Source organism: Elephantulus edwardii, unplaced genomic scaffold, assembly GCF_000299155.1.
Source record: "Elephantulus edwardii isolate Elephantulus edwardi_28Jun2011 unplaced genomic scaffold, EleEdw1.0 scaffold00082, whole genome shotgun sequence".
Taxonomy (NCBI): Eukaryota; Metazoa; Chordata; class Mammalia; order Macroscelidea; family Macroscelididae; genus Elephantulus; species Elephantulus edwardii.
In genome coordinates, this window is record NW_006399832.1 from 7,600,395 (window position 1) to 7,625,986 (window position 25,592).

Below are 25,592 nucleotides of genomic sequence, written 5' to 3' on the forward strand. Positions count from 1 at the left end.
GCCCAACCTCCCGGATAACCTGTTCTGCGTAAAGATTGAAAAGGTATGGAGACAGGATACAGCCCTGGATTACACCCTTCCCAATTTTGAACCATGCAGTGTTTCCTTGCTCTGTTCTGACAACTGCCTCCTGATCCAAGTATGGGTTTCACATTAGCATAAGCAGGTGTTCTGGGATTCCCATTCTTCTCAGAGTTAGCCCCAGTTTGTTATGATCCACACAGTCAAATGCCTTTGTGTAATCAATGAAACAAAGATAGACATTCTTCTGATATGCTTTGCTTTCAGCCAAGATCCATCTAACATTAGCTACAGTATCCCTAGTATCATGACCCCATCCAAACCCAGCCTGCACTTCTGGCAATTCTCTACTGATGTGCTGTTCCAGTCTTTTTTGGATAATCTTCAGCAAAATCTTGCTTGCATACGATATTAATGATATTGTTCGATAATTTCCACACTCTGTTGGGTCACCCTTCTTTGGAATGGTAACAAATATAGATCTCTTCTAGTCAGTTGGCCAAGTGGTTGTTCTCAGATTTCTTGGCACAACTTGGTGAGCACATCTAGGGCAACATCTGTTAGTTGAAATATGTCAGTTGGTATACCATCAATTCCTGGTGCTTTATTCTTAGCCAGTTCTTTCAAAGCAATCTGAACTTCTTCCTTCATCACCATAGGCTCTTGCTCATGTGTTGTTTTCATTAAATTCTTCTATGTCTGCCAATTCCTTTTGGTATAATGACTCAGTATACTCTTTCCATCTTCTTTTAATACTTGCAGAATCACTCAATATTCTGCCCAGAGCATCCTTAAGTATTGCAACTCGAGGCTTGAATATCCTCTTCAGTTCCTTGAGCTTAAGAAATGCTGAGCGAGTTCAGACCTTTTGATATTCTGACTCCAGCTCTTTGCACATTTCATTATAATACTTTACTTTGTCTTGTCGTGCAGCCTTTTGAAATCTCCTGTTCAGCTCCTTAATGTCTTGATTTCTTCTGTCTGCTTTGGCTTCTTGGCACTCCAGTGTAATATTTAGAGTCTCTTCTGACATCCATTTTGGTCTTTCTTCCTCACCCGTCTTTGCAATGACCTTTCCTTTTGCACTCTTCCTGGATGATATTCTTGATATCTTCTCACAACTCATCTGGTCTTTGCACATTAGTGTTCAAGGCCTCAAAACCTGTTCCTGAGATGGTTCTGAAATTTGGTGGGTTAGACTCAAGATTATATTTTGGTTCCTGTGGGCTTGATTTCACTTTCCTTAGCTTCAGCCTAAACTTGCATATGAGTAGTTGGTGATCTGTTCCATAATCAGCACCAGGCCTACTTTTCACAGCTGATATTGAGTTTCTCCAGTGGTTCTTTCCACAGATGTAATCTATCTGATTCCTATGCATATTATCCGGTGAAATCCATGTGTATAATCTGCGTTTATGTTTCTTGTAAAATATATTTGCAACGAGTAAATTGTTGATTGTACACAATTCTATCATTCTATCTCCCGCTTCATTTCTGTCACCAAGTCCATGCTTTCCAACTACTGATCCTTCTTCTCTGGTCTCAACTTCTGCATTCAGTCACCCATCACTATTAATGCATCTTGATTGTATGTTTGATAGATCTCTGACTGAAAAAGTTGGTAGCTATCATCTGATTCCTCTTCTTTGACTTTGGTTGTTGGTGTATATATTTGAATGATAGTGGTATTCACTGGACTTCCTTGTATGCATATGGATATTATCCTGTCACTCACAATATTATTTTTCAAGACACATCTAGAAATGACTTTTTTAACTATGAAAGTAACCCCATTTTTCCTCACCTTTTCATCTCCAGCATAATATATCATATGATTATCTGATTCAAAATGTTCCATGCTGGCCCATTTCATCTTGCCAATACCTAGTATGTCGATATTTATGCATTTCATTTCTTCCTTAACAATATTTCATTTTCCTACATTCATAGTTCTCACATTCCATGTTCCAACCACGAGGGTCTGCTTACAACTGTTCCTCCTCCTTAGTATTTCCATACTTAGAAGTTCCACATCTGTTTCCCTATCTGCTAGTCTAAGTGTGTTCTATTGTACATAGGGTTTTTGAAGTCCTGCTATTTTGGAAGTGGATGGCCAATCCTTCTTCCTAGTCTGTCTTAATATTAATACTCAGATTTAGAAAAGTATCTGACAGACAAGCATTTTACAAAACAATGCAGATGATTAATTTAATTTTATCTGGTTCTTTTGTAATGTCACTTCTATCAATTCTTAACAGAATTACCTGTGTCTTCTCTTTTTTCCCTTTTATTAAGTTTGGCAGTGGTTTCTCAATTTTATTGACCCTTTCTAAAAACCAGCTCCTGGTCTTATTTATAGATTCAGTTGGTTTTTTTGTTTGTTTGTTTATTTTCTATCTCATCGATTTCAGCTCGTTTCATTATAATTTCCTTTCTAGAGGCTCTAGGATTAGATTGTTGTTCTTTTTCTATTTGATGTAGATGTTAGGTTAGATCATTGATTTCCCCCCCTTTTTTCCTTTTTAATGTGTGTTCCTGTTGCTATAAACTTCCCCCTGAGTTCTGCCTTAACTGCACCCCAGAGGTTCTGGTGTTTTATTTTCATCTTCATTTTTTTCAAGGAACTTCTTTTATTTCATTCCTTATTGTTTTTATAACTCAGTTGTGTTCTAGCAGAGAGTTATTTAGCTTCCACATGGGTGGTTTTGAAAGCTTTACCCTCCTGTAATTCATTTCTAGTTTTATGGCATCGTGGTCTGAGAAGATATGCTGTATTATTTCAATGTTTTTTATTTGTTGAGGTTTGCTTTATTTCCTAATATATTGTGGAGAATGTACCTTGTGCACTTGAGAAGAAAGTGAATTGAGTTTTAGTTGGGTGCTGTACCCTGATTACATCCACAAGGTCAAGCTGGTTAAATGTATAGTTTAGAGCTTCTGCATCTTTGCTAAGTTTCTTTTGAGTTGACCTATACCTTGGTAATAGTGGGGTGTTGAAGTCTTCTACTCTGCTGTCTCTTTCTTTCTTCATTTGTGTTGGCCTTTGTTTTATGTATTTTAAAGTTCTATCATTTGGTGCATAAATCTTGACAAAGGTTATGTCTTCTTGATCTATTGTGCCTTTACAATACATAATGCCCTTCTTTATCTTTATGGTGGTTTTCATTCTGAAGTATTTTATCGGAAGTTAATGTATTGCCACTGCTGCTTTTTTGTGGTTGCCATTTGCTTGGTATGTTTTTCCAGCATTTAATCTTGAGTCTTTCTCTTAATTTTTTAGATATGTCTCTTGTAGGCAACATATGGATGGGCTTTCTTTTTTTTCCGTTCTGCTACTCTTTGTCTCTTAATTTCTTAATGGAAACATTTAGTCTATTCACATTAAGTTTTATTATTGTCAGGCTTGGTTTTACTGTTGCCATTAGGTTGTACCTTTTTCTGTTGTTTCTAGTTACTATGGTCCATCCACTTTCCTTTGGCATCTGCATGTGAAGAACTTCACTTAAAATTTCTTTTAGTTTTGGTCTTGTTTTTACAAATTCCTGAATTTTCTTCTTTTCTGCAAAGGATCCAATTTCTCCTTCAGATTTGGTAGAGACCTTTTCTGGACATAGGATCCTTGGCTGGCAGTTGTTTTCTTTCAACTTTATATATGCCATCTCATTGTCTTCAAGTTTGCATGATTTCCGCTGAGATACCAGAAATTAACATAATTGTTTCCCCTTTGTAGGTGACTCTGTGTTACTCACACTATTTGTAGTATTCTATCCTTATCTTTTAATTTGGAGAATTTGACTATGATATGTCTTGATGGGTTTTTTGGTGGGAGTTCTATTCTAGTTGGTGTTCACTGTACTTCTTGAATGTGACCTTCCATGTGCTTCAAAATACCTGGGAAGTGTTCTTCTAGTATGTCTTCCACAATTTTCTCAGAGATTTCCCTGTCACTCCCATGTTCTTGAATTCCAGTCACACATATGTTGTTCCTTTTGACGTCATCCCATATGATTCTAAAGTTTTCTTTATTTTCTTTATATCCCATCTCTGGTTTTTCTTCCAGAATGTTTCCAGTGAGGCTCTTGTCTTCGAGCTCACTAACTTTCTCTGTTCCATAAACATGTTGGAAACTCCTGCCATTTCTGTTTTAATGTTCCAAATTGCATTTTCATGCTTTTCTGTTGTTTCCAGTACTATGTTGGCTGTACTCTCTCTGTGTTGTGATTTTTTTTTTGTTCTTGCACCTCTTTATCTATACTATCAATTATTTCTTTAATCATTTGTATTTTCTTCCATAGCTGTTCAAGTTGCTCCTCATCAATATATTTCTTCTGGATTATTGTCTCTGGTGTATTTGCTCTCTTAATGACTTCCATTGTTTCTTCCATCATTTTTATCTTCTTCTGTAGCTGTTCAAATAACACCACATCAACGAATGTCTTCTGGTTTTCTCTGTCTGGCATATTCATTGAGTTTCCCTTTCTCAAGAGAAGGGTTATTTTGTTTTTCCATGATGACTGAGGTAGACTGCCGCTTTCTTGACATTGTGTGAGATTTTTCTTAGTAAATGCCAGGTTTCTGGAACTATATAATGACCTAAGGTATGGCAATATTTTGTGAAGGACCTGTATATCAGTCAACCTGGAGTGATATGACTGTTGCCCTGCAGAAACCAAGGCTCAACTCAGCAGCCTCTTCCACTTGAGCTTAAGAAAGCCCACATGATGTAGCCAGAGAGCAGTGTTTAAGGCCAAAGAACCTGTGATAATGGTACTCCTGGTGCTGGACAGTGGGGGTGGCAGCTGGGCAGTCTCCAGGTTACTGGGCAGCAGAGTCTCCAGGTGTCTGGGCAGTGGGGTCTCCAGACGATGAGGTAGCAGTCTAGTGCTCTGGGCAGGATTGTGCTATGGGCCACACTGGAACTACAGCCCTTGGACCTGGCAGGCAGTGGTTCTGTAGCTGACCAGGATGTGAATGTGCTTAGGCTGGACTTCAGCCTTTCGCAAACTCTAGGGAAGTGGTGGTAGGAAGACACTCCCAGGCCAGCCATGCCACACAGGCCTTGGCATCTTGCAGCAGAGCTATGGTCAGGATGCATGAGAAGTACTCTCTTTTACCACCATAGTTCAAAGGCGTCAATTCTTTTTCTTTCACCCTAACTCATTGTCCAGCTGACAAATGCATAGCAAGTTACAGAAAAGAGCATGGCCTGGATCAGTCACACCTTAGTCCTCAAATTGACATCATTGCTCTTAAACAGTTTAGAGAGGGCTCTGAGAATGACTTTCCTGGTGCAACACATCTCCTACTCTCCTGACTGCTGGTACCAAGTGTACTGATTGTGGATCCAACTAAGATGAAGTCATTTTCATAGTTGTAGTCTTCTCCATGAAGAAACAAAATTATGTTGTTGTTGTTGTTGTTGTTAGGTGCCATCAAGTCAATCACCACGCATAGTAATCCTGTTAACAACAGACAAAAGCCAGGCCCTATCCTTCACCCTTCTCACAGTCTTTGCCTTTTATTGAGCCAGTTGTTGGCATTCACTGTGTCATAGCTAAACTGAAACCCTGAACAAGTTAACTTCCTTGTACTTTCCTTTCCTCCTGTGTAAATGGAGATAATAAGGTTTACTTTAAAGTTGCTTTTTGTTTTTTTTTTTTTTTATGGTGTAGTAATAATATCACTGAACTCTGGTGGCCAACAGGGTAAGGAGTTGCACTGTCAATACAAAGACAAGTTTGAATCCACCGGTGACTCTGTGGGAGAAGATAGTGTCTTCTTGTGCAATTCATACCCTCTGAAAACCACTGGAGGATAAGCTATGTGTGGGTCCACTCCATAGCATGAAACAACGGCAGTGCCCATATGGAAGGTTGCTTTTTTTGGTTGTTTTTTTTGTAGTGTAGTAGTAATAGAGGTGCTCAGAGTAATAATAATAATACTACTACAACATACCTATGTTGATTTTGTATTTATGAGGGTGGTAGGGGTAGATATTTTAATCACTTCAGACTACAGTTCTTTTAAAACTAGCTTCTTCTGGCAGACAGACAACATGGTTTAGGGCTGTGTAAATATTTTTAATAATTTCAATGTGTGACTGTGCCTTCCTTTTGGAAAATCTTAAATGCTTATCCCAGATGGCAAGTTACATAATTGGATGCCTACTCAGTCTAATTCTTTTGGAATCTGAACTTCTCTTCTTTTCTGTTGGATATAAAGTACCTCTCCCACTTTGAAGCATAAGTCGATGATGTATTCATTTATTATGTGCTTATCCATTTGTTACTTATCAAAAAGTTATTTGTGACGTGCAGAATAGCAGCACCATGTGTGCAGTTACGGGACCAAAGTGTGTGAGAAAAGTCCTCTAGAAAGAAAAACAGAATTTTACTTGTAGACTTCTCCCTTGCATTGTTCAAAGTTTGCCACTTTGGAAGCCTCCTGCACTTCAGTTCTGTCTGAGTGGGAGGAGCAAGTGCCCACAGGTCGCTCTGCTGCTTCTGTCTCTGTGTCAGCAAAGCAGACCCAGCGTCACAATTAGATGAGAGACACATGGGGCACTCAGACCTAGGAAAGAGGTCAGCAGAGGCTCGGGATGATTGTTTCTGAGAGAAGCCTGTCTTACCAGCCGTTTGGCCATATTGCAAGATGCCCACACTCACATCACGGACCCTCTCGGCATTGCTGAGCACACCTAACTTCAGGTTCAGGTTCACATTGATAGTGATTTTCATTTACCACCTTGAATGTAACATGAGTCCCTCAGTGCTCAGCTGCTAACTGAAGACTTACTATTCAAGCCCACCCAGAGGTGCCTTGAAACAAAGGCCTGGAAATCTACTCTCCCCAAAATCAGCTCTTGACAAGTCTGTGGGACACAGCTCTGTCCTGACACGTGGAGGATTGCTGTGAGATGAAATCAGAAATCAACGCTGAAGAAGCTAGTTCTGATATAACAGGTGGGCTCCTTGGTATCAGTCAGCCCTGTTGATGATGCTCTGGTGCCTTTTACCTGTCTGCGGATTGCAGCCTCCAGCTTAGCATGTGAGGTAAAAAAAATCTCACCATTTCATGGACTTGGGCCCTCAGACCTCTCAGGGAAAAGTAAACTGCCTCTGGGCATGGAGGAGTAGGTTTCCTCTCCTTTATTTTTCTGTAGTCTTTGTTTTTTAATAGGTTTGAGTTTACAGAAAAAAAATTATGCAAGAAGTACAGAGAATTCTCATTTACCCTTTTCTCTCTGGGCACAGCCTCTCCTGTTATTAAGATTTTGCATCCCAAACTACATTTTGTAATTCACTCCTAGCGTAAGCAGCCTGTCTTTTTGTTTTTCATAGAGGATGTTTTTCCTTTAGGGTCCTTTCACAAGATGATCAAGATGACATCCACCTGAAATTAGAGGACATCATTCAAATGGTGAGTCCTGATGCAGTTTTAATTCAGCACATGTGCAAACTGTCTCTCAAAAGCATGTAATAGGCTTGTAATTGATAAGTGAGGGTTTGACCATCTGCTCAGTCACTGGAGCTCTATGAGCTAATCCACTTCTGTTTGGAGATTTAGCAGTTAGTCTGTATGATCTGATTCCTGCCTTTCAAATCATAGCTAGAGTCTAGTAGTGGGGTTTATGCTTCAGCGGTTGCTGAGATGCCAGCCTGGGGAGCTGGCAGGTGTGGTGCTCTGGGCTGTGTCTCAACCCTACACTGTCGTTTTTTGCAGACTGACTGCCTGAAGGCCAAGTGCTTTGAGACCTTGTCAGCCATGGAGCTGGCTGAACAAATCACCCTCCTGGACCACATCGTGTTCAGGAGCATCCCTTATGAGTGAGTGCTGCCCCTCCGCCATGGTCCCCTACTGGGCCCTGCAGGGTCGCCTGGTCCCCAGAGTCCTCTGCTGGCTTAGGAGTGGACATGGCCCCTGAAGCAAATGTGTGTGTGCAGAGGAGTGAGTCTTACTAGGTTTAGGTTCCTATTGATGGTCTTTTGGATCCAGTTGATATTAACTCAAAACTCATTGCTGCTGAGTCTCAACCAACTCATAGCTGAGCCTCCAGTGGGAAGAGATTTCCCATCCTTCTCTCTCAGAGAAGCTGGTGGGTTTGAACCAGCAGGAGGGGTGCACTCTCTGGGTTAGCAACGCAACGTCCTGTGGACTAGGCCACCAGAGCCCCCTCGGTTGGTATTGGAAACTTCAATTTGTAAAACAACAACAAAAACCATTGTATACACCAAGCACAGTAAAGCAAAGGGCAATAAAGTTAAGGTACACGTGTCCTGAGACTGTTCTGAGCTCTGGGAAGGACAAAAACTCCCCTGCCTTTAGAGCCTGTGTTCTCCTACAGAATGTCAGGGTGAACTGGAGGGAGAAAGTGCTGCTCCAGATTAACAAGTTTAGCAGTAATGGGTTGTTTGGACCTTCTGCTAAGCCTTAGTGTTTTGTTTTGTTTTTAGACTGATTCACAGGAAATAGTTTTGGTTTCTGAATTAGAAGTTAACTTCTTTATTCTTGACTGTTGGTCATTACTTTATGATCAGAATGATCTTAATAGAGAAAGTTCCAAACAATTCTAAGAGAAAGGTGGACACTGAAAAATACATTTCTCTTTTGTGCTATGAGTAGTGAAATGCTAAAGTTAAAACTGATGAGATGGTCAGCTGCAGCAGCCTTCTGGGCAGTGTCAGGTTGATGGTATTGACGATGCATGCTAATTATTCAGGATTGTTGGCACATCGAAGGAAAAGTTAATTGGTTTTGTGTTTTATTTTATACTTTCAGAGAGTTTCTTGGGCAGGGCTGGATGAAGCTGGATAAAAATGAAAGAACGCCTTATATCATGAAAACCAGCCAACATTTTAATGATGTGAGTAACCAAAACAATAAAACCTGGGCATATTACAGGATGCTAAACAACATCAGGGTCTTAGAACTCTCTAAAATCAAGCAACCCTGACACATTTCTACGGAAATGATGGAATCTTCCAGATAAACCAAACTCCAAGAGCTCACTGCTCTGACAAAGTTAGCATTGCTATTGTGTATCCCATCGAGTCAGAACCAACTCATTGCTGACCCTCCAGTGAGTTTGCAGAGGCAGTAAATCGTGTGGGAGGAGTTTGTGTATTCTTCCATGGAGCAGCTGGTGGATTCGAACCACTTCCCTTTGTTTTCAGAGCCCAACTCCTTACCAGTAAGCTCATTTAAACATGTATTTCCAGTTAACTTCCAGATGGAGGAGATATGATGTAATGGTACCCAAGTCTAGTGAGCGCTCAGTAATGTGGGCAGCTGTTAGTATCTTATTCCATGGTCATAACATGACCAGTTCTGACAGCGCTCATGTGTCACAGGTTGCCTGGTAATGGTTGGCGACAGTAAGCCCAGACTGGTCCAGCTCCTCCTCATTACAGAACATTCAACCCGCATTGCTGATTTAGAGCTGTTTCTTTGTGCATAATCACGTTGTTGTCGTGGCTCTGTGCGGTGGGCCCCAGCTGTTGGTCTGGCCCCAGCTCTGATTTGTCCAGCTCTAAGACCAGGAGTTGCTTTTTCCACCCACTAACTCTTCATTGGGAGCTCCGGTTCCCCAATGGTAAGGAGCTGCACTGCAGACCCAAAGGCACAGGGTTCAAATCCACCAGCTGTCCTGCAGGTGAAAGATGAGCAATCTCCTTTCATGAAAAATACTGTCTCTGGAAACTCACTGGAGAGGTTTCAACTTGATGGTGCATAACAATGACTGTTCATTGATTCAGTTCTACGGTCTTAGTTCTTGGGTGTGTTTGTAACAGGTATGGGAGTATCTTCATGGTTAGCCATGCAAAGGGAATTCTCTCTTTCCAGGTCCACTAAATGACAATGAAAGGATAAAAAGTATGCTTGTCAACTCAGTGAGTGGAGTAGTGGGGGTAGGGGTGTCAGAGACAATGAAATTGGCTCAGGATAGAGCAAGGTTCAGAGTTGTTGTACTTAGGGTTGCTAAGAGTTGCAACTGACTTGACAGCACACAACAGCAGCAACATTCTTTTAAAAATGGAAAGGATTACCTGGAACCCAGTAATTAAATGAACCAAAATACAAAAACAAAAATGCAGATTCCAGAGACAGTGTTTTATGGAGAGTCTATCAACAACAACATAGAGAGAGCTCTGTTGGCCTAGTGGATAGGAAGTTATGCTACCAAGCCAAAGGTGGGTGATTTTAATCTTCAGCCCTCAGGCCTGGTTTAAATTGGTTTTGGTCAAACATTCTTCTAGGTGGTATAGCACCGGCCTGTGCATTGCTGTACAGAGGTAACACTTGGTTGCTGTGATGCTAAACACTATGACACTGATGAGTCAAATGTGATAATGGTTACCCATGGTGGACAGTGTTTGGTGGAGCTCCCAGATTACAAAAAGCTTGGAGGCAGGAGTGGCATCCACTTCCAAAATAGCTTGCCTCTGGAAACTCTATGAACTTGGAGAAATGATGAAAGTTATACAAGTGTTCAGGTCTTTCGTTCATTAGATCGGTATGAGTCATCTGTGATTCAACGGTATTTAACAACAACAACATGGAGAGCACATACTGGCTGATAACACACACACTAGCTTCATGGCCATCGAAGCCACTGCTGCTGAGTGGACAGGGCAGCTAAACTCCTGAGAGTCCTCCTTGGACAATGGAATAGCCCCAGCTGTTAAAGGGAACTCTGGTCCCTGTTCTGTGTGTGATATACGGTATAGAAAACAGACCTTTAGACCAGAGACTCAGCCCATACACAGACCTCAGTGAGGGTGACCACTTGGCGCTTTGCTATTATTATATTCATCCCATGTGGAGTGTATCATCAGCATCCCTGACCAGCCAAGCATGCCTCTTCCTATTATCCTTTGTTGTCAGTCTTGATAAATGCCTCACTGTATATTCAGCCCCCTAAGAACACAATGCCACAGCAATCTTTTAGTCTTTCACCTCTGACACATCAGTGACCCTTGAACCTTCATATGGTTTGGATCCTTCCTCCTCCCTCCCTCCCCGCTGCCAGCGTGGATTTGACCTTTCACCTTCTTACTTCTTGAGCTCCTAATTCTTCTTTCCCCATTATCTCACACCTTCTGACCCAGTCTTCACGCAGCATAATGGGAATATTCTGAAAAATCAGTCCAGTTATACCACTTTTTAAAAAACCTGAAATCTGTCAGTGGCTTCCCAGCCCAAGAGAATCCTTACCTGTCAGCCTCTCTCTCTCACCCCTGTGTTACTCACATGGCTGCCATGTCCTTCCCTCTGTTGTGACTTCTACCCTTGTTCCTTGTAAATGTCCCTTTACTTTGTTGTTGTTGTTGTTGTTGTTGTTGTTAGGTGCTGACAAGGTGACTAGAAGTCATAGCAGCCGTATGAACAGCAAACTTGAACTTTGCCCCATCCTCCTTCACCATTCTCCTGATCTCTACCACATCCGTCCTAACAGTCACTGTGTCAGGCCATCTTCTTGAGTATAATCCTCCTCCACCGACCTTCTACCTTTCCTAGCATGGTGTCTTTTCCCAAGGACTGGCCCCCTCCAATCCTGCCTTTAATGGAAAGACCAAAACGCCAGTTGCAGCTGAGTTGATTCTAACTTATGGTGAACTCCTGTGTGTCAGCGTAGAACTCCACAGGGTTTTCAGTGAATGACAGTTTAGAAGCACATTCCCACCTTTCTTCTTCCCCGCCCTCCAACTTTTCTTTTGAGGCATCTGAGTTATTACTGTGTTGTTATGTGCCATCGAGTCAACAACCATGACTCATGGTGACCCTATGAACAACAGATCTGAACCCTGCCCTGCCTGGGGCCACCCTCGTTGATCTCTCCTGCACGCGAGCCTTCTGTTACAGTCACTATCCCAATCTGTCTTGCTGAGGGATCTCTTTGCAGAAAGCTCCTCTGTTATTGGCCAGATGCTATGCTGTGCTTCCAGGTTTTCCAAGCCATGCATGCATGTTGTTGTTTTATGTTGTTGAGTCGGGAGTGACCCATAGCTGACCCTCTAGTGGGTTTTCATAGACAGTTAGTTCATCACACTAGAGGAGATTGCCTATCCTGTGACTCTTACATGTCTGACTAGACTCAGTGCACCTTAAGATCTGGTACAGTGGTGTATTTGGTTTTTTTCCCACTCCCAGCACCTAGAAGAATCCCTGGACAGTAGAAGTGAGCAACATAAAATATATTTCTAGTGAATAATCCACAGGCACTTTGGCATACCCGAGGTCACGTGAAGTCTTAAATACCTTCAGAATCCTCAAAGAACGAATGCTCCCATCAGATTTGGGGTGTGGAGGCAGAGCCAACAAGCCTGTTCTTCCTCAACTCATTCCATGCTGCTCTTTTCCTTTGCATATTGCACATGTTGAGCTTCTTAAAACAACTCTTTCCCCCTCACCTTCAACTCATGGGATGACAGTATTTAGCCTTGAAAGTGCAGACTTTTTAAACTACTGGTGGGGGAAAAATATTAGGAAGAGAAAGAGAAAATGTTCTCACTTCTGCTGTTAACTGTGGTTTGAGCGTTGGTCGGGTGTGAATATGATAGGATTTGGGGCATGTGTGTTTTCTCTCAGTGTGAGAACCTGGACTTCCCAGAGTATGTCTGTTGATATTGCTGGGGGCCAAGCAGCATGTGGGGACCTGCCAACATATGAAGCCCAAGGTCTGCAAAGATTGCTTCTCCTCAAGGGCTCAGTTATAGATTCCATTTTTCTCCAGTAATTATTGACAACAGTTCTTTAATCAAAATTATTGGCTATCCAAAATCATATCTTCTAAAGAATTTCTCCCTTCAGTCTCAGGATAAATAGGTGTTTCCGGGCATATTGTTGTTGTTATCATCATAAACATTAGTCTCTTCAGGAAATTGATATATACACATGGATTATGACTTGAGGTTGTTAACAATTACAGCTTGCTCAGCTCCACAATAAACACTCTTGGCACCAGCCATCAGGAAATCAAAAGACAAATTGCATTGGGAAAATCTTTTGTCAGGGACCTCTCTAGAGTGCTGAGAAGTGATGATGTCAGTCTAGAGACTAAGGTGTGCCTGATCTAGGCCATCGTTCTTGGAATTACTTGCTATGCATCAGAGAGCTGGACAATGACCAAGGATGACAAAAGAAGAATTGATGTCTTTGAGTTGTGCTAGAGAAGAGTCTTGAACATACCATGGACCGCCAAGAGAATAAATAGGTCTGCCTGGAGAGGGTAAAACTAAGTTTCACCATGGAGGCTAGGATTTTGAAGCTCCGTCTCACATACTTTGGGCACATGGCCAGGAAGTACCTGTCCTTGGAGAAGGACATCATGCCTGGAAGGGTTGAGGGACAATGTAGGAAAGGAAAACTCTGGGTGAGATGGGTTGATATAGTAACTAGGAGGTAGCTGTGTCGGAATCAGGGAGACTGGCTCAGGACAGGGCAGGCTTCAGAGCTATTGTACATAAGGTCACTGTGGTCACAGGTGACTGGATGGCACATAACAACAACATGATTTCCCCCTCACCCAACACCCCATTTTCCTGACATTTCCATAGGTAATTCAGGAGTTTTGCCTACAATGCATTATTTTATTTTTTGCACCCTCACCTTTGGCTTTCTGCTTATCTCAGATGAGTAACCTGGTGGCCTCCCAGATAATGAATTATGCCGATGTCAGCTCCCGTGCCAACGCAATTGAGAAGTGGGTGGCCGTGGCTGACATCTGCCGGTGTCTGCACAACTACAATGGCGTGCTGGAGATCACCTCAGCCTTAAACAGAAGTGCCATCTACAGGCTGAAGAAGACCTGGGCCAAGGTGTCCAAGCAGGTGAGCATCCACATGCAACATTCCCCTGCAGAGAGGAGAGCCTGGGATGCGGGTGCCAAGGTAAATATTACTAATTGGGAAATCATCAGCTTAAATGAGCAGCTGAGTTGCCAAAGAAAGGTGCCAACATGGGTAATTAATATGTTCTTACTACTTAATTGATTCTACTCGTGCATTTCTAAATAGTTAATTTAGGAAATAAAATACAAACCAAAATAGTCATTAAAGCATTTGGGGGATAACCTCAAACAATGTGGTTGTCAGTTAGGAATTGTTTTCTGAATTCCTTAGGCAGGACAGATTAATGCCACTTTTTAAAATATTTCTCTGGTAAAGTAAGAAGACAAATAAATGCCTTAGGGCCAAAAAGCAGGGAAAAAGGGTCCCCAAAGTCACCTTTTTCTTTGCCTTGCACGTGACAGATCTTAAGTTCTGGTGTAATTATGTGAGTGTGCAAGGTTGTAACTTCGAATTTTTCTCAATTGACTGAGCTTGCACATGTCTTTCTAACTTTTTAGTTGAGATAATGTTAAGATTCTGACTAAATTACCCAGAATAACCTGGGTATCAGTGGGTATGGATGAGGCCTGTTCTGGGCTTGTGAAAGGATGCCTGTACCACGTCTCCTGCTGCCCTCAATGCTGAGTGGTCACTGGGTGAGTCATCTGTGCCTGGCACACACAGGTGTCTACATGATGCAAATAGTTTTTCCTCAGTCACTAACCTGAAGGTTGGTACTTTGAACCCACCTGGAAGAAAAGCCAGGTGATCTGCTTAGGTAAAGATTACAGGCAAGAAAACATTATGGAACAGTTCTGCTTTGTAACATGTAGGATTAGAGTGGTAAATAGAATTGGTGTATTTGTGGCTTGTTGTACATGTGAACTGCTACACCACCCAGAAATGGTGCTCAGGGATCAAACCATGGAGCCTGGCCGACTTCAACTTCCCCACAGCAAACAACAACTTTGCAGATCCTCAGACGATAAAGTTTCTGTCCCCCAGCCCACATTCTCCTTGCAGCTTTTACTATGGGCTGTCCTGCCCTGGTAGACAGATTGACTCTACAATATTAGAACACTACCTTGGTCCTCTTAAAAGGTCTTGAGGAATTTTCCAGACTCCTCCACGTGCTAATGATGCCAGAGACTGGAGGGTCTTTTTCAGGCTCCCTCTGCCCAATCTTTGCACACACACCACTCTTCCTACCTCACTGTGATCCCCCAGGGTTGGTGATGGACCTCTGTCTAGATTCCAGGCAGGAAGAGAGAACAAATATATTCTGTCATTTCCCCAAAACTATGTGTGTCTGTTGTACACTCTAAGAAGAGGGCTGCTTACCATTTCCTGTTCTTCTCTGTTTTTCTATTCTCTTTGTAAGCTGCTTCTGTAGCAAAGGCAAGCTTTCATTTCTCCCTGTATGGCCAAAGTCCAAACCTAAATCATAACCTCCACCCCACCCACTCCATTCCTTGGTAAAAATGCATTTCTCTGAGAACCTCAAACTTGGCAATATTCAAAGCCTTTATTTCTTCAACAAAGCCTGATTTCTGCAAAAAGAAGGCACAACTTTTATTGGGGTGGTTTTTTTCTATTATTTTGAGATGACTATAGATTCTTCACTTTAAGACATGATACAGAGAGATTTCCTTTATCTCGTGTAATAGCTGTCCCTAATCATAACTCCTTTCATAGCTATGGATAATATCATGACTAGGAAATTTATATTAGTGCAATTTTGGGTTGTTTCTTTTTTAAAATTTTCTTTGAATTGTGACTTTAAATACCATTTACTAACATTAGCACCATTTTGGATTGAATTGTGTCCTCGTGGCTGAGCCATGATTGGCAACATTATTGTTGTGTGCCATTGAGTTGAAACTGACTCATCAATTCCAGTGGGTTTTCAGAGGCAGTACATAGCTTGGGAGGCATGCAGTTTGAATCCACCAGCTGCTTTGAGGGAGAGAGATGGGTAGTTTCATCCCATGCATTTTACTGCCTCTGGAAGCCCACTGGAAGGTCAGCTGTAGTTTGATTCCAGTGGCATACAACAACAACAACAGATTATTCTGTACAGTAGTTGGCAGATGATTTGTCTACATTTCATTGTCCTAGCTTTGAGATCTGATTCTCTTCCATGTTTTGTAAGTCCTAGCTTCTATGCCTGTGATAATGAAGAAGCTGTCCATTATATTAATAAGGCAGGATAAGGTTATGGTTGTTTAGTTAATGACGTGGGATTAGAATGGGGTGTATCTTGAGTCACGATTCTTCAATCCCTAAACCTACTGCCATCATACTGTTTCGGACTCATTCAGTTCCATGGGGAAAAATCTTAATGAGAGGAGATTGCCTCTCTTTCTCCCAAAAAATGGTGAGTGTATTTGTCTAAAGAACAGGAGGAGAAAATGAGACATGGAAGCACAGGGTTGTGAGTATCTTTCCAAAAGGGCCAGAGGGAGTAAGAATATCACAGACCCTCACCAACTCAGAACAAAAAGCAGATAAAGAGCCCATAGCCCAGCCCGATGGTGCCTGTAGAACTCCAGCAGCAGCGAGAGGTTCATGTATTTGTTGCTGACTCACAGACTCTCATTTGTGCTACTGAGAATGGGGTAAATTAGGATAGTAAGTTGGAAAGTAGGGAAGGCAAAGAATATCACCCTTTCAGTTAACAGCTCTACATGTGATACACCATGCTACCAGAATGTGTCACTCAGATTATCATTAACATAGAATGGTGGTCTCCCAGAGAGTCTCTAACCAGAGTCCATTGTCTCACTTCAGTCATAGAAGGTAGTACCTGGGTATATGTCCTGCTTCAGATGTGTTGGATTAACATCATCTCTTCTGCAGCTGGTCTTGCTCAGGATCTGGATACTGTACTTTTGGAGATGACTAGAAGACCTAGTAGAATCTATACTCTAGTGCCCAGCAAGTTTAGTCAGTGGCTGTGGTACAGATTGTTCTTCAGCTCGTTTGAGCCAAGGCTCTTGGCAAGCAGGAGGTCTATTGTACCTCGTCCTCATGTACCTGTCCAGATCTTGCCAGTTATTTCTTCTCAAGACCTCAGAAGCAGGGTAGACAGGGCAACCCTTCTGGGACCTTTGAAAGCTCTGACAAAGCTTTGCTGCTCCCTGAAATGCCAAGATGCAGTAACCTAAGAGCTTTACTCTGGACCTTCCCAGTGTTTCCCCCTCGGATGGGCTATCTGGGTCCAGCTAGGCTTTCTGGTGTCAATATTATGGGTAATGGGTCTTCATTGACAATTTACCATCCTACCATTCTCTCATTCCCACTTAAAAGGCTCCAAGACTGTGTTAACAATAATTCCATTTTGGGGGAAGTGTTCTGTTTTATTTTTCTAACAAATGAGCAAAGATCACAAAAGGAAAGATTCTGGAGTGGAGTGGAGAATGGTGTCAGGTCAGTGTAAGGCAACCAGATACATTATTTGATAGTTTGCAGATTCACACTCAAAAAAATTCAGCATCTGGAGATTTTTCCTTCAGGACCCCATTGTAAGCAGGTACTATTCTGTTCTTGAAATCCCTGAGTTTCTGATGGATGCATTGCTACTTTTCTACAACTCTTCCTTCCTTTTTTGGCTAAACATGTAAATAAAGGCACTTTCTCTTTTCAATATGTTCTTGCCCCCACCCTCCTCTAAGGCAAATTTAAACAAAATGCCTTCTCTCTACCCTGTGATCATATTGCACAGTGACCTTTATTAGGGTGAAGCTAGAAGCACCTGCCACTAAAGAGAACAGGTGAGCGTTCTTTGGCAACTTTCTCTTTGCAAACCACAAGAATATTTTCATGACATACTAAGTTGATTTTATTTTTCTTTCTAGACCAAAGCTCTAATGGATAAACTTCAGAAGACTGTTTCATCAGAAGGAAGATTTAAAAATCTCAGAGAAACCCTTAAAAAGTATGTTTATTTTAATTATTGAGGATTTTTAATAATTCAGAAATGTTTTTAAATAATTCTTATAATATAAAAGTAGTGACCTCTTTGAAAAGAATAAAAAAGTGGGAAACTACTTCTGTCATCTAAGGGTTTTTTGTGATCCTGTTCATTTAGAATACTGTTCACACACCAAGTATCTTACAATCTACTCACTGTATACAGGGTATTCCAAATGAGAAGAAAATACTCATCATAATAAATCAGATCATCTTCAGCATAACAGATCTCTTAATTCAGTATTCTTAATATAAAAACCATGACTTCCCATGATTATTTTGTTTTAATATTCTAAGATCTGTTTATTAGTGTCTTATTTTACAGGCTTTTACTTCTGGAGAATTCCCTCTTTCTGTACACACGTACATGCACTTGCACACACATATTTATTCTTTTGTAACTAGTTTTTATCATAAACTATCACATGTACTTATTCTGAAAAGCATTAATCCTTTAACGGTCTGAAGGAAAGAAAGACTTGTGATTAAAAAAATGTAAATAATAGAGTAATGATGCTTAGAATTGCTTGCTTAATGGCCAGCTCCATGCTAAGTGTTTGATTTGCCTTATTTAATCCTCATGGCCTTCAAAAGAGATAAATGTCGTTACTCTATCCATTTGATGAATAAGGAAACAGTACTTCAGGCAGTTTACACAGTATTTAGGTAATGGTCAAGCTGGGATTCAAAGTAAGTTCTCTCTGAATCATAACCTCTCTCTCTAAACCCTCTGGAGAGAAGACTTCTACCTAGCTCCCCAAACAACCAAGAAAAATCTATACTTTAGCATCCAGCTGTGATAGTAGTTAAGTCTTATGTCATAAAAAAATGTTTAAGTGCTAACTCAAAAAGAAATTAAATAGTAAGGTATACTGAAGTGCTAAGTTCTAGTAACATTGTTTATTCTGTCTGGTGACCTAGTCTGTTTAGGGAGGTGTCCTGCTAACCCAAAAACTGTCCCTCTGTGGTGATTCAGAACCACCGTGGTTCTCCTTGGGAGAAAGCTGGGCAGTCTCCTCCCATGCAATTTATAGTCTCAGAAACTCAACAGAGGGTCAGTCATGAGGCAGGTCTGACTCAAAGCCATGAGTTTGAATTCTTTAAAATTGCATAGTTGTATTTCAGTGCAAGGAAGGGGAAAGGAATTTTTGACAAGCTTTTTGCTCCTCCAAGGAATGTTACCAAATAACAAGTACTGCAGATAAAAACAGTGGGCTGGCACATACTGTGCACTTGTCCAAAAAGCTGGTTGGTTGCAGATGCCATTGTTTCAAACTCATAGTAAAGCCTGGACTTCAGTGAGTTTTGTATTGTATTTTACTGTGAAATGTATTCAAAACTCTGTGTCTAATGCATGTGCTTCTGAAATGCACTAAAAAGAATGTGCTCTTCAGGACAGCAGCTTAGCACAGTTGCTTCCGGTGTACAGGGTAGGGGGCAGGAGACAGACGTCCGTGCTGCTGAGGGTGAGAACAGTGCCTCTTGATCTTGCAGTTGTAATCCGCCAGCAGTTCCTTACCTTGGAATGTACCTGACAGACCTGGCATTTATTGAAGAAGGAACACCAAACTTTACTGAGGAAGGCCTCGTCAATTTTTCCAAAATGAGAATGGTAGGTGGTCATTTCTTAATTAACCTCTTTCAGTTGACATCAGTGGTCTGTAGAGAAGTAAATGAGCCATAAAGGTGGTATTTGCTTGGTCATCCTGAGGTAGAGGCAATACTCGATCTAGTACCTGATGTTGTGGATGGAAGAGACTGACAGGGCTGTTTGAGCTTGTGTTATGGGCAAAGTGGTACGAAAATAAAACTTGAGGACTGACATTCTAAAACTGACTGGTGATAGATACTCAAGGTTTATTGGGAGAGATGGAAAATGTCACCCAGAGCTTGCTCTTCCTAAGATTTGCCAACCCAATGCCATCTGTTGGACTCTTAACCCAGTTTCTTCCTGTTGCTGGTATGTCACATGGTGTGTTGAAGGATATGAAAGCAGTGGACTTCCAGCTGGAGTGAGCCTAGGCTCCGGGTGGAGGAGGGGACTGGCTGCTGTGGGAAACGGCCCCAGGAGAGTGTGTAACAGTAAAAGGACATCATCTTTTTTTGCTTTTGTGTGGCCATTCCTTTTAGATATCGCACATCATCAGGGAGATTCGCCAGTTCCAGCAGACCTCCTACCGAATAGACCATCAACCAAAGGTAATAGCCTGGGGCTCTAAAGGAATGAATATGTTAAAAAATCAGAAATTACTTATAAAAGTTAAAAATGTTCAGTAATACCAAAAGCTGGTTCATGGAAAAGACCAATAAAATAAACAGATCTTTGGTGTGTCTGAAAATGGGCAGGGGCAATGGAGTGGGAAAACAAAGAATGGCTGAAGGAAAAGGTGATACGTTAATATTATAAGGAACTGTAATATACCTTTGTGCCAATAAATTTGGATTCATAGAAAAATCTACTATATTTTAGGAAGTAGAAATTACAAAAATCATCTAAAAAATATAAGCCAGTAACCATAAAAAAGAATAATCAGATAACCATAAAAATCTGTGTGAGAGTCGGCCTTTTACAAAAGGTGCCAGCCAGTCTGATGATTTTAAGGATAAGATCTACCTCAATAAATAAATTCTTTCTATACTTTACCAGATATAACATCGCTAAGGCAAAGGCTAGAGAAGCCATGTTCAAAAGTCTTAACACCACACATGCACTTAGTGTATCTAACTCCACCCCAAGAGTAAGAAGCGTCTCTACTCATTTTCTGAAGCTGTTAAAATCCACCATCCCAGTGCACAAGGAAGAGCAGACTCTGAGAAAATCATAGGCTAATATAAGGAGCTCTGGTGTGGTAGGGCATAGCGTGTTATGCTGCTAACCTAGAGGTCAGCAATTCAAACCACCAGCTGTTCCACTCGAGAAAGACAAGCAATCGCCTCTCGTTAAGCTTTGCAGCCTTGGAAGCCTGATAGAGGGTCACCAGGAGTTGGACTTGACAGAAGTGTTCTGTTGGTGTTTTTCTTCCAATTAGTTACAAAAAGAATACCCTAAATCTTTTATCAGTGGGTCAAATGCAACTGAAAGAATTTATTCTTTGACACATTTATTGAAAGCATGTCAATGTCTTAGTATTGTAAACTATCTCAGAATAATTCATTCCACTGACCAGTGAAAGGGAAATATAAAGCTGCACCTTCATGGTGGTGGTGGCCTTTGCTGTCCAGTTGGCCCTCCAGCAGATTTTCAGAGGTTATAAAATACACAGAAGGAAATCGCACATCTTTCCTCAGTGGAGCAGCTGGTGGGTGACCAGAAAAAAAAAAAAACACAACGACAAAAAACCCCAACAAACAACAACAACAACAAAACACTTGAGAAAACTGTAGTTCTGAGTCCTAATTAAAAATGTTTAGCACAACAAGAATAGATGGAGACTCCTTTGGTCCCACCAGAAACAAACAGAATATGTTTACTCAAGTACTGGAAGCATTTTTCTTACTCTCTCCTTGAAATATCTCTTCCTTTGACTTCACTGTACAATTGCCCCCTAGATTTCCTCTTTCTGCTCCGGCTCCTCTTCTGTAGCTGGTAAAGATCTGGTCTCTTTTTGTTAAAGGTGCACCACAAAAACTAGGGGAAGGCTGAGTCTAATTTCCACCAACTCCACAAAGGATAACTGTCCCCATCAATAACAACCAGTGTAAAACAAATCCCATAGTGTCCCACACTGTGGCACCTAACTTCTACTGATCACAGGGTCTGATAGTCTTTGCAAAAGTTGTGAAGGTTTTTAAGGAACTAGGTTGGAGGATGGCAGGGGAAGGCAAAGGATATCACAAAGTGAAAGCCCAGGCTCAGCCAAGCAACACAAATAAACCTCCGGTTTTCTCAGTTATCCATCAAGCCTCATCTCATAGCAGTCCCCAGTCAGCTGTCTTGGCTCACAATGTTGAAGACAGGGATCAAGGATGAATCATGTGTCTGCTGTTGAGGCAGCCAGAGACCACACACCCAGAGGGCGCTAAGACAAGGGCTAGAAAAGCCATTTTCAAAAGTCCTAACACCACACTGTACTTAGTGCTTTCTTTCCTTTTTTTAAATTGTGATTTTAACAAAAGTTTACAGAAAAGTTGGATTTTCATACATTCATTGTTGTACATTTTCTTCCCTACCCCTATTCACTTTTTCTTTTAAAAAAAAATACTCATTTACTGTTGCATAATTTCCTTTCTTTTTTCCCCCACTCCTCAGTGCTATGCACCTCTTATGCTGTTGTCATACAAATAATGCCTGATCAGTGATGTCCTTCCCTGACACTGCACCTTCTTCCCATGCTGCTGCTGTTGTACAACTCACAGCTGACCCTGCAGCAGATTTTCAAAGGGAGTAAATCACATGGAGGAGATTTTCCCGCTTTCTCCCACAAAGAAGCTGGTGGATTAGAACTGTGCTACTTTAGGTTGGTGGTGGAACTCTTTACCACTGTGCCCGCAGTGTTCTCTGTGTACTTTTACCCAAAATAGAAACGTTTCCATTGAATGACAGAAGATCAGTTCCTTTAAAAAATTAACATTTAAACAGTAGACTAGAAGACAATATTGTTAACATACAGAAAAGTGATATATAATAATTTTTTTAAAAGAAACACCACCACCACCTTCAAACTCATTTCCATTGAGTAGTAACCAACACAGAGCAGATCCTCCAGTAGGTTTCAGAGGCTGGAAATCTATCTTATGGGAGGAAATGGTCCATCTTTGTCCTTCAGAGCTGCTAGTGGATTCAGATCATCAGAGTCACATGGCCTTTGAATTACCAGCACAATTACTTAGGATGAAACCTCCAGAGATCCCTGAATATGTACCTTCCTCATTGCCACAGAGTTGAAAACAACTCATAGCTGACCCTCCAGCAGGCTTTCCGGAGCTGTAAATTACACAGGAGGAGGTTGCCCGTCTTTCTCCCTTGGAGTAGATGGTGGGTTCAGACTGTCCACTTTGGATTGGTAGCACAAGTCCCTATCTATTAGACCCTGAGAGCTCAAAACAATTTATTTTTTTTTAAGTCTAAATGTAATAGGAAAATTTTCAAAGCTAGGGATGATAGACGAGAATTTATGCCTTTGAGCTGTGGTGTTGGGGAAGAGTATTGAATATATTATGGACTGCTAAGAGTACAAACAGGTTCATCCTGGAGAGGGTGAAATCAAGCTGCTCTTTGGAGGCAAGGATTCTGAAACTTCGTCTGGCATACTTGGGGCGTGTTGCAAAAAGTGACCAGTCCTTTAAGAGGGATGTCATGCTTGGGAGGATGGAGGTACAGCACAAGAGAGGAAGACAGACCCTTGATGAGATGGATTGACTCAGTGACTGGGGTAATGGGGATAGGTGTGTCAGAGACAATAAGATTGGCCCAGGATAGAACAGGGTTTAGGGCTGTTGTACATAGAGTTGCTGTGAGTTGCAAGCAACTTAATAGCACATAACAACAGCATCATTAACAGATAACTTGCAGAAAAGTATTTAAATGGTCTATAATTATTTAAAAAATGCTCAACCTCATTTAGTAAAAGAGATTCAAATTTTAGTAAGAGTTCATTTTCACCATCAGATTGTGGTTTGATATTAGGTGCTCTTGAGTCAAGTATGACTCATTTTGACCCTATGAACAAGAGAGCTGGACCCTGTCCTATCCTGTGACATCCTCACACTTCCTGACACATTAGAGCCCACTGTGGTGGTCACTGTGGCAGTTTATCTGGTTGAGGGTCTTCCTCTCCTTTGCCAACCCTCCCCTCTGCTTTTTCCAGCATCAATCAGATTAGCCAAAATTAAGTAGAGTGATAATATCAGACATTGATTAGGGTACTGGGAAGCAGGTACACTGTGTGCTACAGATATAGAACTTTGGGAGATAAACTGACATAATCTTGTAAAATTAAAGGTGACATTTTGAACGACTGGAACACTTGCTTACTTGTTGCTAGTGAGAATAGTATAGATAGTAAAATAGTATAGATATTTTGGGAAATTCCTTAATGGTTTCTTGAAGCATTGAATATACAACTACATGATAAGCCAGTAATTTCCATTCTACTTATTTACCTTAAAAAAGTGAAATCAAAGCTATTAAAGTCTTGGACAAAAATAATCATAATATTTTTATAATAGCCAAAAATTGGAAACAGCCCACATGTCCATCAACAAATCAGTGGATGAACAAATTGTGATACATCCGTACAAGTGAATAGCAAAAACCAGCTATAATAGATTAGACTTACAGCGACCCCATGTGTCAGAGTAGAACTGTGCTTCATATAATTGATTCTTTTGGAAGTAGATCCCAAGGCATTTCTTTCAAGACACCTTTAGATAGAGTCAAATGTCTACCCTTTTGTTCAAGCAGCTAAGCACATTCATCAGTTTTATCATCCAAAGATTTTATATGAATATTGTTGTTGTTGTTATTGATTGCCTTCAAGATGAGCATGACTCATAGGGACCCTATGAACAAAAGGCCTGAAGCCCCTCTACAATATCAACATTTATCAAAGTTCATAGAGTTTACGGAGGCATGTTATTTAGGAAATGGATGCCACTCCTGCTTCCAAACCTGTCATAGAATGTTATTGGTTGAGTTGCCTGTGATGCATAGCAACCATATATACAGCAGCTCTGAACCCTGCCCTGGCCTGAGCCAATCTCATGTACATGAATTAAACACAAAGTATATAAATATCCTATGCAAAGCAATACAAAATTTAAACATTATAAAGCAATAAGAATTTCTTCATGTTTATGAGAAAACTCAAACTCTTGGTCTTTAAGTTGGAGCTGAGCCATAATTGGCCCTTCAGGACATTTCCTGAGGCTGTAAATCATGGGGGAGGAGACTGTTCCTCTGTCCCCCACGGAACTACTGGTTGATATGAACCAGCAACCTTTAGGTTAACAAGGCACCTCCCTACAACTTTGCCACCAGAGCTTTATGAGAGAATGCTGACTTAAAAGACATGAGCAGATTCTATTGAAAAAGAAAAGGAAGAATACATGGAGGGTCTGAGAGAAGTTAACTCTATTTCCCTTTCCCCCTCCCCCTTCAGGTCACTCAGTACTTGCTTGACAAAACTCTCATCATAGATGAAGATACACTTTATGAGCTGTCACTAAAAATTGAACCTCGACTCCCTGCTTGAAGACTGGCCTCGCCCTGCAGCCACAGGATTTTCATGGGAAGCGGGGCAGATGGGATTTGCATGCCATGCCTCCCATAGTGTGGAGAGAGGAAGAGGAGACCACCTCAGTCTCCTTTCTCCACAGAAGAAGGCGACACTGGATGGGAATTCTGTCTCTCACAGGGGAAGCACAGCTGCTTGGGGTGAAAAACGAATGCTTCAGACTTGAGGGGAAGGTGAACATGTGAATATGTAGTGAAGCCAGTGGCACATAGTGTATAAGGGGGTGTAAGATGAGAGCTGCAAGTGGTCATTTTAATGAAGCAGGTAGGAAAGCAAATTTCCAGTTAGGCTCCTTGTTCTGTGTGAACCTGGAGACCAGGATTCGTGGGAAAGACCTGTGATGGTTCTCTAGTACTTTCCTGGCCTGGGCACACCTACCAATTTTGTCATAGGATTTAATGGCATCTATTACATTTTCATTTGTTACGAGCTTCACAAGAAAAGCCTAGGCTTCCTCTCTAGGGACAAGCCAACATATGAGCAATTTCCATCTTCAGCATGTGCATGGTGTTCAATGCATTATAAATACTTGTAA

General features: G+C 41.3%; 1 protein-coding gene across 1 annotated transcript in view; it reads left to right on the forward strand.

Moving 5' to 3' along the window:
* The window catches only part of RASGRF2 (Ras protein-specific guanine nucleotide-releasing factor 2), a 432,531-nt gene extending 407,476 nt beyond the window's left edge, over positions 1-25,055 (forward strand). The window contains exons 20-27 of the mRNA XM_006889857.1: positions 7,380-7,440; positions 7,744-7,847; positions 8,800-8,884; positions 13,653-13,850; positions 17,708-17,787; positions 19,317-19,434; positions 19,953-20,021; positions 24,923-25,055. Of these exons, the coding sequence (XP_006889919.1) occupies positions 7,380-7,440; positions 7,744-7,847; positions 8,800-8,884; positions 13,653-13,850; positions 17,708-17,787; positions 19,317-19,434; positions 19,953-20,021; positions 24,923-25,015 (808 nt within the window). The 3' untranslated portion in view covers positions 25,016-25,055. The remainder of the gene's footprint in view (positions 1-7,379; positions 7,441-7,743; positions 7,848-8,799; positions 8,885-13,652; positions 13,851-17,707; positions 17,788-19,316; positions 19,435-19,952; positions 20,022-24,922) is intronic.
* The last annotated feature ends 537 nt before the right edge of the window (positions 25,056-25,592 follow it).